This window comes from Salmo salar, chromosome ssa05, assembly GCF_905237065.1.
Source record: "Salmo salar chromosome ssa05, Ssal_v3.1, whole genome shotgun sequence".
In the NCBI taxonomy this organism is placed as follows: Eukaryota; Metazoa; Chordata; class Actinopteri; order Salmoniformes; family Salmonidae; genus Salmo; species Salmo salar.
The window spans coordinates 85,893,260-85,911,962 of NC_059446.1; the positions used below are offsets into that span (position 1 = coordinate 85,893,260).

Genomic DNA, 18,703 nt, shown 5'->3' on the forward strand with positions numbered 1-18,703 from the left:
ATAAAACTGTTTATCATCAAAGAAAGCAATTGGATATTTTCAAATTCATTGAGAGGAGAGAGAGAGAGGAGGGAGAGAGAGGAGGGAGAGAGAGAGACAGAGAATAGAATGAATAGAGATTATTAGACTGTTGTTTGCATCTTGCCAATAATCAGGTGAACTGGCAGAGAAACAGACACCGCCCATTGACTGTTTTTTCCTGAGATATGTATGTGCTAAAATATAAACATTGTTGTAGATATTATACAAAATAGGATCATTGTTATTATTGTACAATCTGTAATTTAAAAAATGTTCATGCATTGGTCCGCAACCCCCAAGAAAGGTTGTGAAATAACTTTTTTGTGTACCTCATATGTAAGATACATTTATGTACAACAGGAGACAGGAAACAAGAGGACTAGAAGACTTCAAAGTTGCTTTTCTAACTGTGGTATTACGGTTTAATTTGTAGGATATACTCCAATCTGTTCTGTATGATCTATGGTCTCTTTCTTAGGAGAGTTTTTCCAGGTTTATGGACAAAATATTTCAGTTGTAATTTTTTTTAACATTTCATTTAGATTTGAACAAATTTGTTTAAAGAAACACAAAAGAACATGAACAAATGTATTGTCTCTGTATACTCAGAATAATAAATAACAGAGTCAACTGAAATTCTGTCTATCAACTGGCTCATCTGTCTTTCATCCATCTTTCAAGAGGAGCAACAGAGCAGCTGCTTACTCTAGCACTCTGTTTTTCCAGCCTGGTCTCATAGACTACACGTAACATAGTAAATGTAAATCCAAATTCTGAAAGATTCAATTTAGTATGATATGTTACATTTGGTTACATAAGACAGAAGGTTACTTAAGGCAAAAAAAAAAGTAGGATGTTTGGACAGGGTGGATGGGTAGGTGTAAAACATGAACATCAAGCAACCCAAAGGCTGTGAGTTTGAATAACATCACAGACAATTTTATCATTTTAGCTAATTAGCAACTTTGAAACTACTTACCAATTTTTTGCAACTACTTAGCATATTAGCTAACCCATACCCTAACCTAACTCCTAACCTTAACCCCTAACCTGGTTAACATTAGCCACCTAGCTAACATTAGCGTTAGCCACCTAGACACCTAGATAACCTTAGCCTCAACAAATTAGAATTCATAACATATCATACCTTTGCAAATTCGTAACATATTGTAATTCGTAACATATCCGACGAAATGAAAGATGGACATCCACAAATGAAAACCATGCCAAACGTTACATATCATACTAATTGGAGTGTCACGGATATAAGTTTACTATGTCTACCCCTGAGTCCAGGTTGGTATTTCTCTGTTTCTCCTCTTTCTGTCTACTGTGTACAGGGAAAGTAACACATGCATTTACATAAATATTGTTGTAGATTCAAACTTTTACATTTTAAATTAAATCAGCACAATTGAAATCAGGCATTAGGATGTGAAGTTCTAAACAGCCACAAGAAAGATCATGGCTGTCTGTCTGTCTGTCTGTCCGTCCCTCCGTCTATTTACTACTATGTGAACATGTGGCTGGCCTGCTGTGTGACTCTGATAAAGGTGGTCCTGCGACTGAGCTCCTTCAGTTTGGCAGCTCCTACGTAGGTGCAGGTGGAGCGCAGACCACCCAGAATGTCCCTGATGGTGGCCTCTACATCCCCCCTGTACGGTACCTCCACCGTCCTGCCCTCTGACGCTCTGCAGGAGGAGGAGGAGGAGGAGGAGAGGGGTATGGAGGGATTGAGGAAGAGGGTAAAACTTGTCAATAAATCCATGGTCTTTCCATTGGGTTGATCAGACACATTGATTTCTTAGTCTTCAACATCATCAACAGTTTTGTACTAAATAGACTAGAGCTAACTACTAAATTAACATTTTGTTAAGAAAATGTGTGTGCTTGCTTGTAAGTTACTGTTAGAAAAACTGAACGGATACTGTATTTATATAGTGTGGGCGGAAGGTAGGTGTCACAGCGGTCGATGAAAGGGGACCAAGGCGCAGCGTGTAGAGTGCTCATTCTTACTTTATTTTACGAGAACACTTAAACAAAATAACAGAACGACAGCCAACAGTTCCGTAAGGTACTTTGACAAAACGGAAAACAACTACCCACAAACCCCAAAGGAAAACAGGCTGCCTAAGTATGGCTTCCAATCAAAGACAACGAAAGACACCTGCCTCTGATTGGAAACCATACCCGGCCAAAGCATGGAAAACAAAACATAGAAATAGAATACTAGAAAAACCCACATAGAAACAGAAAACCCAAAATACATACAAAACAAACCCCCCTGCCACGCCCTGACCATACTACTATGGCAAATGACCTCTTTCACTGGTCAGGACGTGACAGTCTGGGCTATGGTGGCGCACTGGAGGGAGAGTGCGCGGAGCAGGCACAGGGTACACTGGGCCTTGGAGGCACACTGGAGGTCTGGCGCTTAGGGCTGGCACAACCCGTCCTGGCTCGATCTTAACCATAGCCCAGCAAGGGCGGGGAGCTGGAATAGGCTGCACTGGGTTGAGCTGGCGAACAGGGGTTACCGTGCGGAAAGCTGGCGCAGGATAACCTGGGCCGAGGAGACGCACTGGAGACCAGATACGTTGAAGTGGTGCTCTTCTCCCTGGCTGCCGGCCAACTCTAGCACGGCAACGGTGAGGAGCTTGCACCGAGCGCACCGGGCTGTGAGTGCGCATGGGCGACACCGTGCGCACCACCGCATAACACGGTGCTTCTACCGTCACTCGCTCCCCACGGTAAGCACAGAGAGTTGGCTCAGGTCTTAACCTTGCCTTCGCCAATCTACCCGTGTACCCCCCCCAAAACAAATTCGGCCTCTTCTTGCCTGCCTAGCCGTTCCTCCCAGTATCGTCGTTACGCCTTCACTGCCTCTATCTCCCACTGCGGACGGCGATACTCCCCAGGGCTTGTCCAGGGTCCTGCCCCATCTAAGATCTCCTCCCAGGTCCACTCCTCTGCTGGGTCCTGCTCTTCCTCCTCGAGAATGCACGCTGCTTGGGTAGTTCTGTCACAGCGGTCGATGAAAGGGGACCAAGGCGCAGCGTGTAGAGTGCTCATTCTTACTTTATTTTACGAGAACATTTAAATAACAGAACGACAGCCAACAGTTCCGCAAGGTACTCAGACAAAACGGAAAACAACTACCCACAAACCCCAAAGGAAAACAGGCTGCCTAAGTATGGCTTCCAATCAGAGACAATGAAAGACACTTGCCTCTGATTGGAAACCATACCCGGCCAAAACATGGAAAACAAAACATAGAAATAGAATACTAGAAAAACCCACATAGAAACAGAAAACCCAAAATACATACAAAACAAACCCCCCTGCCACGCCCTGACCATACTACTATGGCAAATGGCCTCTTTCACTGGTCAGGACGTGACAGTAGGCTAGCGTAGGGGTTCCCAACCAGGGGTACAAGGACAACCGGGGGTACTTGAGAAGACTCATGAGACCATAGGCCTTCTGGTAAATAGGCCTTCTGGTAAAAGGGGGTACTTCAGGGGTACTCCAGGCAGAGCTAAATTCAGTTGGTGGTACAGTAACCAAAGAAGGCTGGGAACCACTGGCCTAGCGGTTAGATCATTGGGCCATTAACCGTAAGGTTGCTACTTTGAATCCCCGCCCGGCAAGGTGAAAGAAATCTGTTGAAGTGCCCTTGAGCAAGGCACTTACCGTAAATTCGGACTATAAGCCGCAACTTTTTTCCCACGCTTTGAACCTCGCGGCTTAAACAATGACGCGACTAATATATGGATTTTTCCCGCTTTCAAATTTTTTTCTCATAAAAAACACATTCTGTGACTTGCTCAGTTTTTTGGCGGCATGAAGCTTTCATTAGACCAATGAAATTGCCGAACGGTTAAGGTCAAACAACTTTTTTGTTTACTGTTTAGATTAAATCGAGCGCCCTCAAACTTCCCATCATTCTGATTACGGTAGTCATTTTGTCACCCTCATCATGGCAAAGACACGGAGAAATGCATATGATGCAGCTTTCAAGTTGAAGGCGATTGATCTGGCTGTTGGAAAAGGAAATAGAGCTGCTGCACGGGAGCTTGGTCTTAATGAGTCGATGATAAGACGTTGGAAACAGCAGCGTGAGGAATTGACTCAGTGCAAAAAGACAACTAAAGCTTACTGCTAATTTTTTATTTTTTGTTACAAGCCGTGTTTCGTTAAAGCCTATTTATTTTTGTTACAAGCCGTGTTTCGTTAAAGCCTATTTATTTTTGTTACAAGCCGTGTTTCGTTAAAGCCTATTTATTTTTGTTACAAGCCGTGTTTCGTTAAAGCCTATTTATTTTTGTTACAAGCCGTGTTTCGTTAAAGCCTGTGTAAAGTTAATTTGTTTCAATGTACCGGTAGGCACCTGCGGCTTATAGACATGTGCGGCTTATTTATGTTCAAAATAATATATTTTTTTAAATTCAGTGGGTGCGGCTTATATTCAGGTGCGCTTAATAGTTCGGAAATTACGGTAACACTCATTTCTCCAGGGCCCTGGCTGTGACCTCACACTCCGAGGGCGTCTCAGGGAGAGTGAGATATGCCCCCCCAAAAAAAACAATTTCCAATTCACATGTTTAAAACAGGCAAGATATAAGCACCCACCAAATTAGTATTAATTTACCTGTACTCTGCCACTCCCCCTACATGTTTCTTCATGGCCGTGTCAGAGCTCATCCCATAGAACAGCTTGACCTTTCTGCCATTCCTCTCAATGACCTCCCCGGCACACTGGTCGTGGCCAGCCAGCATGCCCCCCAGCATCACAAAATCAGCTCCAGCGCCTAGAATCACACACACACAACCCTGTTGAGAGAGAGTTAGGCAAGGCAGCATCTTTGAGGGACACAACAAATGCATCCTATTACCAATATAGTGCACTACTTTGACCCGGGCCCTATAGAGAATAGAACACATACGCAATGTCACTATGATAGTATGATTTATCAAACCAGGACTCACCAAATGCCTTAGCCACATCGCCAGGACAGCTGCATCCGCCATCCTGGTGCGATAAAACAAAACATATTGAGCAAACATTGTGGAACGTTCAGTGGTTTAATCTCTCAAAGGGAAAGCTAGGCGGAACCCGAGCTCCAGCACCTTTAACCCCTGGGTTTGTTCAGATAGAAATGTTGTGTAGATACATGTATTGTGCAGGTGCGTTGCACCCTCCTGAATCTGACCCAAGAGGTCAGAATGTCAGAAGGTTCTTGAGGTCAGAGGTCACTCACTGAGATGATGTGACCCTTCAGGCCGTGGGCGGAGTCTGCACACTCTATGACAGCACTGAGCTGGGGGTATCCCACTCCCGTCTTAATACGCGTCGTACACACAGAACCTAGAGGGGAATCATGATGTGTCAGTTTGTCAGGAGCTGAATGCACTCAGCTGAAGTATTTTTCTCTCTTGAAGGGAGCCCTGGTGAACTCATGACTCCATATAGTGCTCTACTTATAGTGCACTATGTAGGGAAGAGGGTGCTAGAGTAACAGACGGAGTAACAGACAGAGTAACAGACAGGGCAACAGACAGTGTAACAGACAGTGTAACAAACAGTATAACAGACAGGGTAACAGAGTAACAGACAGAGTAACAGACAGAGTAACAGACCGTGTAACAGACAGTGTAACAGACAGGGTAACAGACAGGGTAACAGACAGGGTAACAGACAGGGTAACAGAGTAACAGACAGAGTAACCAACGGAGTAACCAACAGAGTATCAGAGTAACAGACAGATTAACAGACAGAGTAACAGAGTAACATATAAAGTAACAGAACAACAGACAGAGTAACAGACAGAGTAACAGGCAGGGTAACAGCCAGTGCAACAGACAGGGTAATAGACAGAATAACAGACAGGGTAACAGACAGAGTAACAGACAGAGTAACCAACAGAGTAACCGACAGAGTAACGGAGTAACAGACAGAGTATCAGACAGAGTAACAGAATAACAGACAGGGTAACAGACCTTATAACAGACCGTATAACAGACATGGTAACAGAGTAACCGACAGAGTAACTGACAGAGTAACAGAGTAACAGACAAAGTAACAGAGTAACAGACAAAGTAACAGAATAACAGACAGAGTAACAGAGTAACCAACAGAGTAACAGACAGAGTAACAGAGTACCGGAGTGACAGACAGAGTAACAGACAGAGTAACCAACTGAGTAACAGACAGAGTACCAGAGTACCAGAGTAACAGAGTAACAGACAGAGTAACAGACAGAGTAACAGAGTAACCAACTGAGTAACATACATAGTAACAGAGTAACAGAGTAACAGACAGAGTAACAGACAGAGTAACAGAGTAACCGACAGATCAACAGACAGAATAACAGAGTAATAGACAGAGTAACAGACAGAGTAACATACAGAGTAACATACAGAGTGACAGAGTAACATACAGAGTAACATAGTAACCAACAGAGTAACAGAGTAACCAACAGAGCAACAGACAGAGTAACAGACTAACCGACAGAGTAACAGACGGAGTAATAGAGTAACAGAGTACCGGAGCAACAGACAGAGTAACAGAGTAACATAGTAACAGACAGAGTAACCGATGGAGTACCAGAGTAACAGACAGAGTAACAGAGTACCAGAGTAACAGACAGAGTAACAGAGTAACAGACGGAGTACCAGAGTAGCAGACAGAGTAACAGAGTAACAGACAGAGTAACCGGCAGAGTAACAGAGAGTAACAGACGGAGTGATAGAGTACCAGACATAGTAACAGTGTAACAGAGTAGCAGAGAGTAACAGACAGAGTAACCAACAGAGTAACAGAGAGTAACCGATGGAGTACCAGAGTAACATACACAGTAACAGAGTAACAGACAGAGTACCAGACAGATTAACAGAGTAACAGACACAGTAGCAGAGTAACAGACAGAGTACCTGACAGAATAACAGAGAGTAACAAACAGAGTAACAGACAGAGTAAGAGAGTAACCGACAGAGTAACCGACAGAGTAACAGAGAGTAACAAACAGAGTAACAGGCAGAGTAAGAGAGTAACCGACAGAGTAACCGACAGAGTAACAGAGAGTAACAAACAGAGTACCAGACAGAGTAAGAGAGTAACCGACAGAGTAACAGAGTAACAGACAGAGTAACTGACAGAGTAACAGAGAGTAACATACATAGTAATAGAGTAACAGACAGAGTAACTGACAGAGTAACAGAGAGTAACATACATAGTAATAGAGCACCAGACAGAGTAACAGAGTAACAGACAGAGTAACTGACAGAGTAACAGAGAGTAACATACATAGTAATAGAGTAACAGACAGTAACAAAGTAGCAGAGTAACACCCAGAGCAACTGACAAAGTAACAGACAGAGCAACTGACAGAATAACCGGGTAACAGAGAGCAACAGACAAAGTCCCAGAGTAACAGACAGTAACAGAGTAACAGACAGAGTGGCTGACAGAGTAACAGAGAGTAACAGACAGAGTAACAGAGTAACAGACAGAGTAACAGAGTAACATAGAGGGTACCATAGAGTAACAGACAGAGCAACAGACAGGGTAACAGAGCAACAGAGAGTAACAGGCAGAGTAACCGACAGAGTAACCGACAGAGTAACAGACGGAGCACCAGAGTAACAGACAGAGTAACAGTGTACCAGAGTAACAGACCCACCTGGCCCAATACCCACTTTAATGATGTCAGCTCCTGCCAGGATCAGCTCCTCCACCATCTCTCCTGTCACCACGTTGCCAGCCTGACCACAGTTAGAGACACACAGACACACAGACACACGGACAGACGGACAGACGGACAGACGGACAGACGGACAGACGGACAGGCAGACATAGTCATAGCATTTAGAATACCTATACAGCTACCAAACCAACTAACTACCAAACAGGTGATAGTTTAACATTGCATGGCACATCACATTGCACATGTAAGAATATTTACAGTAATTAAAACGACATAAGCAAATGAAGTCTTCAAAAGCTGTTCAGCTGTGTTAACTTGATGGAACGGCCTCACCATGATAGTGTGTTGGGGAAACCTCCCCCTGACGGTTTTGACAAACTCCACAAAGTGTTCAGAGTAGCCGTTGGCCACGTCCAGACAGATGAATCTGATGTCAGAGACGGCCTTCAGGACGCTGCACAGCTTCTCCAGGTCGGCTTGACCGCTGCCTGAGCTGACCGCTATGTGCTGAGGGGGATGAGGACAGGGCAGCAGTGTGAGAGAACAACCAGGGTTGGAAGGATGCAGGTGCTACCGTAGAAATAGAATCGTTAGAACGGGTCTGGAGCCTCTGACCACGGCAATTTGACTGGAAAACTCATGGGGAAACTCAAAATGGCTACCAGTGCACACATTATGGCATCATTGACTTGTAAAGGGGTGGCCGTTCTAGCGATTATATTTCTATGGGTGCTACTATAAGCACTCCCATAACAAATCAGAGCACTAGTCCTTATAAGCATTAGAAACATTACCATGGGCCACCCACTATTTCCATAACAACTCCTGAATTCAATACATTATTCAAACCCTGGGGACACCACTGTTGCATGAGGTCATGAAAATGCTGTATGAAGACAATTCTAGCTGTCCTCCAAACATAGTTGTCTAGGATTATTACAAACCTCCAAACATTCTGGAAACTTGGCTGCAAAAGCCTTCCACTGCTCCACAGTGTAGTGCTTCTGCATGGCGGTGAAGAGAGTTTGCTAGAGGAGAATGTAGATGAACAAGAAGAACGGAAATTCACAGCGTTACTTAGTTCTCTGGCAACTGACCTTTCACAGGGCATCACCCTGGCAACCCTTTCACAGGGCATCACCCTGGCTACCCTTTCACAGGTCAACACCCTGGCAACCCTTTCACAGGTCATCAGGTTGTCAAGACTTCACTGAAGCAGAACTGGGGATGACTGGACTTTTTGTTGTTGTTACAGAGAAACAACAGAACCACTGGAGTTTTTCCTGGTCTGATCACGTGGTCAGTAGAAACTCCCTGACCCTTACCATGGCATGTGTCCAGCAGTGTTTCTGATGACCACACCAGGTGTGTGTCTCATATGGCACCCTACTGTCTGTATAGTGCACCACTATAGTGCATGAAGAATTAGTGCATGAAGAATTAACAGTGGTGGCGCCGGAGGGGAAAGCTGCTGTCTTATCGTCTCTTAACCAACCATGCTATTTTTTTTTTTTTCTTCACGTTGTTCGTAACTTGTTTTGTACATAATGTTGCTGCTACCGTCTCTTATGACCGAAAAGAGCTTCTGGACATCAGAACTGCGATTGCTCACCTCAAACTGGATGAAGAGTTCTTCCTCAATGAGTTGTATGGGAGGGATATACTACTACAGACACCAGACCAGGCCCAGATCCCCGTTATTCGCTGGAGAAGGAAACTGAGATTTTGCGGAAAGAGATCAGGGTGCCTTGTGAGGATCGGGTGATGAGTGGCTAATCTGCCCTTGCCTTCCATCCTGCTAGCTAACGTTCAATCGCTGGAAAATAAATGTGACAAACTGAAAGCACGTTTGTCCTTCCAACAGGACATTAAAAACTGTAATTTCTTATGTTTCACCGAATCTTGGCTGAATGACGACATTAAGAACATACAGCTGGCGGGTTATACACTCTATCGGCAGGACAGAACAACAGCCTCTGGTAAGACACCAGGCGGGGGCCTACACATTTATGTAAACAACAGCTGGTGCACAATATCTAAGGAAGTTAGGTTTTGCTCGCCTGGGGTAGAGTATCTCATGATAAGCTGAAAACCTCACTCAATGCAAACAGGAAAACGCTCATCCAGAGGCGGTGCTCCTAGTGGCCGGGGACTTTAATGCAGGGAAACTTAAATCAGTTTTACCAAATTTCTATCAGCATGTTAATTGTGCATCCAGAGCTCTCCCTCACCTTCCATTTGGCAAATCTGACTATAATTCTATCTTCCTGATTCTTGCTTACAAACAAAAATTAAAGCAGGAAGCACCAGTGACTCGGTCTATAAAAAAGTGGTCAGATGAAGCAGATGCTAAACTACAGGACTATTTTGCTAGTGCAGACTGGAATATGTTCCAGGATTCTTCCAATGGCATTGAGGAGTACACTACATCAGTCACTGGCTTTATCAATAAGTGCATCGAGGACGTCGTCCCAACAGTGACTGTACGTACATACTCCAACCAGAAGCCATGGATTACAGGCAATATTCGCACTGAGCTAAAGGGTAGAGCTTCCACTTTCAAAGAGAGGGACTCTAACCCGGAAGCTTATAAGAAATCCCGCTATGCCCTCCCACGAACCATCAAACAGGCAAAGCGTCAATACAGGACTAAAATCGAATCGTAGTACACCGACGCTCGTCGGATGTGGCAGGGCCTGCAAACTATTACAGACTACAAAGGGAAGCACAACCGAGAGCTTCCCAGTGACACGGGCCTACCAGACGAGATAAATAACTTCTATGCTCGCTTCGAGGCAAGTAACACTGAAACATGCATGAGAGCATCAGCTGTTCCGGATGACTGTGTGATCACTCTCTCCTCATCCGATGTGAGTGAGACCTTTAAACAGGTCAACATTCACAAGGACGCAGGTCCAGACGGATTACCAGGACGTGTACTCCAAGCATGCGCTGACCAACTGGAAAGTGTCTTCCCTGACATTTTCAACCTCTCCCTGTCTGTAATACCAACATGTTTCAAGCAGACCACCTTAGTCCCTGTGCCCAAGAACACTAAGGTAACCTGCCTAAATGACTACCGACCCGTAGCACTTACATCTGTAGCCATGAAATGTTTTGAAAGGATGGTCATGGCTCACATCAACACCATTATCCCAGAAACCCTAGACCCACTCCAATTTGCATACCGCACCAACAGATCCACAGATGATGCAATCTCTATTGCACTCCACACTACCCTTTCACACCTAGACAAAAGGAACACCTATGTGAGAATGCTGTTCATTGACTACAGCTCAGCGTTCAACACCATAGTGCCCTCAAAGCTCATCACTAAGCTAAGGACCCTGGGACTAAACACCTCCCTCTGCAACTGGATCCTGGACTTCCTGACGGGCCGCCCCCAGGTGGTAAGGGTAGGTAACAACACATCTGCCACACTGATCCTCAACACGGGGGCCCCTCAGGGGTGTGTGCTCAGTCCCCTGCTGTACTCCCTGTTCACTCATGACTGCATGGCCAGGCACGACTCCAACACCATCATTAAGTTTGCTGATGACACAACAGTGGTAGGCCTGATCACCAACAACGATGACACAGCCTATAGGGAAGAGCTCAGAGACCTGACCGTGTGGTGCAAGGACAACAACCTCTCCCTCAACGTGATCAAGACAAAGGAGATGATTGTGGACTACAGAAAAAGGAGGACTGAGCATGCCCCCATTCTCATCAACGGGGCTGTAGTGGAGCAGGTTGAGAGCTTCAAGTTCCTTGGCGTCATCACCAACAAACTAACATGGTCCAAGCACACCAAGACAGTCGTGAAGAGGGCACGACAAAACCTATTCCCCCTCAGGAGACTGAAAAGATTTGGCATGGGTCCTCAGAGATCCTCAAAAAGGTTTTACAGCTGCCAACACTGTGAAGCTACGCTACGAACGAAAGGATCTAGTGCCGGACCACCACCCTACAGATCTACAACAGCATTCAACCAAACTATCTGTAAACGTATATCAAACAGCTGCCGGGCAATAGTGTTGGAAATAATAGAAAAAACAAAGATCACTTCGAAGGGCCCTTTCGGAATTTGGGAGTCCATTTGAACTGGGCGAAAGGGGCCTCGTAGAAGTGTAATTTAACCAGGTAGGCTAGTTGAGAACAAGTTCTCATTTGCAACTGCGACCTGGCCAAGATAAAGCGTAGCAATTCGACACATACAACAACACAGTTACACATGGAATAAACAAAACATACAGTAAATAATACAGTAGAACAAAAGAAAACAAAAAGTCTATATACAGTGAGTGCAAATGAGGTAAGATACGGCAATAAATAGGCCATGGTGGCGAAGTAATTACAATATAGCAATTAAACACTGGAATGGTAGATGTGCAGAAGATGAATGTGCAAGTGAAAGTGCACTACATAGAGAACAGAGGGTGCCATTTGGGATGCAAGCCAATAAATCACACATTTTATTCATGAACGCCTATCAAAACACCAAAAGGTACAAATGCACATCATAAAAAGTAAGAATCGAAGAGGAAACCACACAGGCATTTAGCACTAGGAGTTGTGGGTATACTGCCTAATGTCAGGACAGTTGACATAACATGAGAGAATTGGGAAGACCAGTTAAATTGTGGTAATGTATAACATACAGGTGATGTTTGCTGGATTTGCCCCCAGAGTGACAGCCTGTATTGAAACTGTTTGAGGGTTTAAAGAAGTTAGAACACTGGTTTTGAAGTAGATGACAATGGTGGCAACAAATAACCTATTATCCATCCTTCAATCTAATTCAATGACTAATCAACGAACCAATGGCTGCTAGTGAGTGTATGGCCATATGCTAAAAGCATAATATTGTGTCAACTACAGTAAAACGACACATAAAAAAAAGCCTTGATCTCAATCCTCTGATGATGATGTCTCATTGTTTCCTCAGCCTGCCTCAGCCTGCCTGGGTTCATCATGAATCAGCCTGAATCAGCCTGCCTGTGTTCACCATGAATCAGCCTGAGCCTCAGCCTGCCTGGGTTAATCAGGAATCAGTCTGAACCTCAGCCTGCCTGGGTTCACCGTGAATCAGCCTGAATCAGCCTGTCTGGGTTAATCATAAAAAATAAGCAAATAGAACTTCAGATGTAGGACAAAACAGATTATCAGTGTCTCTGTCTACATCCCAAATGGCACCCTATTCCCTATATAGTACTCTACTTTTGAGAGCCCTATGGTGCATTATATAGGGAATAGGGTGCCACTCAGTGTCACACTCAGTGTCCCCTATGGGCCCTGGTCAAAAGAAGTGAACTATATAGGGAATAGGGTGCCACTCAGTGTCACACTCAGTGTCCCCTATGGGCCCTGGTCAAAAGAAGTGAACTATATAGGGAATATAGTGCCATATGGGAATACGGTGCAAGCCTGACTCTCTCATGTCATGTACTGTAAAACAAATCTATATATAAAATAGAAACACCCACTAATCTAGTTGTTTCAACCAATCATTATTCAGTAACTGGTTCCACAGCCTTGTTTAAGTTTACTCAACTCTTCGGTCAAAGTGTTACCTGAACTTTTTTTAGTAGGCCCAACAATAGCTCTAATATGAGAAAAAGTGGGCAAAAAATTCAGCCAACTTAAAGAGATGGGTTTGCTTTATTTGTCTCATATGTTCATTCAACTATAAAGTATTATTTTTGGTATCTTACCTGAAAAAAAGGCACGCACACACACACACACACACACACACACACACACACACACACACACACACACACACACACACACACACACACACACACACACACACACACAGTGCTTTTAAGAAACATAAATGTCTCATATCACGCCGTGTCATGTCTCATATCACGCCGTGTCATGTGTCATATCACGCCATTTCATGTGTCATATCACGCCATTTCATGTGTCATATCACTCCATTTCATGTGTCATATCACACCATTTCATGTGTCATATCACACCATTTCATGTGTCATATCACGCCGTGTCATGTCTCATATCACGCCATTTCATGTGTCATATCACACCATTTCATGTGTCATATCACGCCATTTCATGTGTCATATCACACCATTTCATGTGTCATATCACACCATTTCATGTGTCATATCACGCCATTTCATGTGTCATATCACGCCATTTCATGTGTCATATCACTCCGTGTCATGTCTCATATCACACCATTTCATGTGTCATATCACGCCGTGTCATGTGTCATATCACGCCATTTCATGTGTCATATCACGCCATTTCATGTGTCATATCACACCATTTCATGTGTCATATCACACCATTTCATGTGTCATATCACGCCATTTCATGTGTCATATCATGCCATTTCATGTGTCATATCACACCATTTCATGTGTCATATCACGCCGTGTCATGTCTCATATCACGCCATTTCATGTGTCATATCACACCATTTCATGTGTCATATCACGCCATTTCATGTGTCATATCACACCATTTCATGTGTCATATCACACCATTTCATGTGTCATATCACGCCATTTCATGTGTCATATCACGCCATTTCATGTGTCATATCACGCCGTGTCATGTCTCATATCACACCATTTCATGTGTCATATCACGCCATTTCATGTGTCATATCACGCCATTTCATGTGTCATATCACGCCATTTCATGTGTTATATCACGCCGTTTCATGTGTCATATCACGCCATTTCATGTGTCATATCACGCCATTTCATGTGTCATATCACACCATTTCATGTGTCATATCACGCCATTTCATGTGTCATATCACGCCATTTCATGTGTCATATCACGCCGTGTCATGTCTCATATCACACCATTTCATGTGTCATATCACGCCATTTCATGTGTCATATCACGCCATTTCATGTGTCATATCACGCCATTTCATGTGTTATATCACGCCATGTCATGTGTCATATCACACCATTTCATGTGTCATATCACGCCAATTCATGTGTCATATCACGCCATTTCATGTGTCATATCACGCCGTGTCATGTCTCATATCACGCCATTTCATGTGTCATATCACGCCATTTCATGTGTCATATCACGCCATTTCATGTGTCATATCACGCCATTTCATGTGTCATATCACGCCATGTCATGTGTCATATCACACCATTTCATGTGTCATATCACGCCAATTCATGTGTCATATCACGCCATTTCATGTGTCATATCACGCCATTTCATGTGTCATATCACTCCATTTCATGTGTCATATCACACCATTTCATGTGTCATATCACGCCATTTCATGTGTCATATCACACCATTTCATGTGTCATATCACGCCATTTCATGTGTCATATCACGCCATTTCATGTGTCATATCACGCCATTTCATGTGTCATATCACGCCATTTCATGTGTCATATCACGCCATTTCATGTGTCATATCACGCCATTTCATGTGTCATATCACGCCGTGTCATGTCTCATATCACTCCATTTCATGTGTCATATCACGCCATTTCATGTGTCATATCACGCCATTTCATGTGTCATATCACGCCATTTCATGTGTCATATCACGCCATTTCATGTGTCATATCACGCCATTTCATGTGTCATATCACACCATTTCATGTGTCATATCACGCCATTTCATGTGTCATATCACGCCATTTCATGTGTCATATCACGCCATTTCATGTGTCATATCACGCCGTGTCATGTGTCACATCACGCCGTGTCATGTCTCATATCACACCATTTCATGTGTCATATCACGCCATTTCATGTGTCATATCACCCCATTTCATGTGTCATATCACCCCATTTCATGTGTCATATCACACCATTTCATGTGTCATATCACACCATTTCATGTGTCATATCACGCCATTTTATGTGTCATATCACGCCATTTCATGTGTCATATCACGCCATTTCATGTGTCATATCATGCCATTTCATGTGTCATATGATGCCATTTCATGTGTCATATCATGCCATTTCATGTGTCATATCATGCCATTTCATGTGTCATATCATGCCATTTCATGTCATTACGGTATAGGTGTTGACAGGTGCTAGCCAGGCAGAACATTGTGAACTCTGTTATCATAATAAACATCTGGTCTGTAGGGGAGAGAAAGATGTCTGTGCCAGGCAGGCAGTGGGAGAAGGCACACACACATTGACGTATGCACACACACACATACACAAAGACCAACATGCAGAGTCAAACACACACACAAGCATGCACGCACAGGCGCACACACACACACATTCCAGCCTTGCTATGGGAAGGTGACCTCCACACACACACAGGGAAGGTTACTGTGTTCTGCTGTAGCAAGCTAAGGAACCATAGAGTATGTTCTACACAGATATCCTCTACATCACCAGTTCTATATGGAATCCTATGGCATCTCTTTCACCACTGACCCTCCACAACTGACCAACCCAACTCAGCTGGCTTGGGCTAGTTAGTATGTCATTTGTGATTCAACGCAGATTTGAACATTGTACATAAGAATTAATGTTCTTGGCCCCCTTCGGAGCCCACCACGGCTCCACCTTTTCTGTGGTATCAAGGCAAAACTCATTAGACATCTACAACAACAGCAGCAGCAGCTATAAAGGCTGGTTTATAAAACCCCATCCTCTCCTTACCTCTGACCTGCTCTTCAGGCTGCTTCTCTTGGGTCTGAACAGGACATCTTTAAAGTCCAGCTTCACATCCACGTCTATCCTAGGCATGATGGCCTGTCACCTCCAGGATGGTCCAATCCCTGTCCCAGTCCAATAAATCAATAATTCTATAAATCACTAGATCAACATAGAGCCTGTGATCTGGTCTGCTGAGACCCAGACAGTAGCCAACCCTGAAACTCCAGATGCATCAAGTATTTATAGCATGCTAACACGCACTCCTCTCCCAGCAGCACCTATGGCTTTATTTGGCCTGCCCTCCACTCTCTCTCACACAGATAATTGAGGGCAGTGCAGAGGGAGAGGGACGCAGCCGCAGTTGCAGCACTAGTAGTAGTGGTATTGTCACTGGCCATCTGACACACATTTATGTCAGATGGACCTATCACTGCAGAGAACAGCACAGCTGCTGACAGAACCAGGAAGTGCTGGAGTCAGTCAGAGGGGATGGGGTGAGGTATATACACTAAAACATTCACAAGGTGGGAAACCCCCAAAACATTTTTAGGGGTTACTGAAGGCCAAATTCTGTACATTACTTTGCATTAATTCTATGTGTTATTATCCTATGGATAAAATTATCATCGTCATCCTCTTCATTGTATCATTCTATTCATCATCCTCACCATGATCATCAACTATATAATCAAAATAACTTATCAAATATTGAGAAAACGTAAGAACCTGAATCGCACAAAGAAATAGGGTTTATTACCCAACCACACCACTAGGTGGGGAAAGAGAGTTTCTTTTCAAAAGGAAAAGGCTGGAGTACAAACTGTTCCAGTCCCACAAAGAAATGTGCTAGTAACTGTGGACTGTATTCAACAATTAGACATATTGATATCTTCACCCTGCATCCCATAGGCTACCCTAACTTTGAGGAATTCAACAAAAAGTTATTCAAATGAGCAGTTGTTCACCTGTTTACATTGTGTGTAGCCTAAAGTTTTTTTACATTTGTCAAATGAATATTTAATTTCTCCCATTTTAAAGTATTGAATTGGTTATCTTTCAAAATCATCAAATTGTTGAAAATCCTAAACCTGGCCATAAGCCTTCCCTTTCACCATCTATTTCCTCAAGTCTATACAGCAGGTGATGAAGATAACCCAGACTGCCAGCATCTATAGGTTCATTGTACGTTCTATCCTGACAATGATTGGCACTGTATACTTTGGATTTAAATAAATGAAAATCAGAAACCTGGTCCCCAGGGCTGCGTTACCTCCTGTGTCCCCTTTTTGGTTATTGTGTTTTCGGTTTGTTTGTGGTTTGAATAACTTGCAATGGTTTCAGATGTGTTCCTGAGCCAGAGAACAGTCACTAATTAGAAAGAGGAAAATTACATTCTAAATCTAATGGAACCATGTCTATTAAATATCTATTAAATGTTTCAAATTTGCCAATTTTTTTATGGTCTTAACTTCACTGAGCCTGCTCAACCCAGATCCAAAAGAACCCATCACTTTTCCACCATGTGACAGAAACATGGTTACTGACATGTCACTCTTGTAGTCTCTTGCTAGGCACATTGTCATGGCTGCTGGGTTGGGGACAAAAGTAATGCAATGTTAAATGAGCATGAGCCAAGCAGCCAGAGCAAGGCAGTTAACCCAGTGTTCCCCGGCGCCGATTCAGAGGGGTTGGGTTAAAACGCAGAAGACACATTTCAGTTGAATGCATCCAGTTGTACAACTGACTGGGTATCCCCCTCTTCCCCTTATGACAAAAACATAACTGGCCTTGTTCAAGGGGTCTCTGAGCAAAATACACTTTCACAATTGCCCCCAGTGTCCCCTAATCATCATTGGAAGTTGTCACTCAGATATCTGTCTTCAGGTTATCAGTAACAGCATTGCTCAGTGCAAACGCAACGCCATTAGGATCTCTATGACATCTTGAGACTAGTCCACAACTGATAGAAAATGCTCACAAATGAAACATTAAGTACAAAAAAAATATTTTATTCATACTTGAAAATAAATATGAAAGCTTGGTTTAATTTCAACTCATTAAAACATAGCTTTAAATACAGAACCTTAACTAAAGAAATCTTTGATCAACAAATTAAAATCCATTGTTCAGGTATATAGTGTAAATAGCTATTTTTTTTAAATGAAGCGCTTTGGTAGAAAATTCTTCTCCATTTCATTTAACCCTTATTTTACCAGTTAAGTTGACTGAGAACATTTTCTCATTTATAGCAACGACCTGGGGAATAGTTACAGGGGAAAGGAGGGGGATGAATGAGCCAATTGTAAGCTGGGGATGATTAGGTG

At 43.5% G+C, this 18,703-nt stretch overlaps 1 protein-coding gene across 1 annotated transcript; it reads right to left on the bottom strand.

Moving 5' to 3' along the window:
- Positions 1-190: 190 nt before the first annotated feature.
- Positions 191-16,700, bottom strand: LOC106606117 (GMP reductase 1). Its single transcript, XM_045719242.1, has 8 exons — positions 16,383-16,700; positions 8,672-8,755; positions 8,061-8,234; positions 7,704-7,785; positions 5,283-5,389; positions 5,011-5,053; positions 4,673-4,832; positions 191-1,712 (listed from the first exon to the last, which is right to left on the bottom strand). Exons 1-8 carry the CDS (start codon positions 16,467-16,469, stop codon positions 1,532-1,534), a joined length of 918 nt encoding a protein of 305 aa, XP_045575198.1. The 5' UTR covers positions 16,470-16,700; the 3' UTR covers positions 191-1,531.
- Between the last annotated feature and the right edge of the window lie 2,003 nt (positions 16,701-18,703).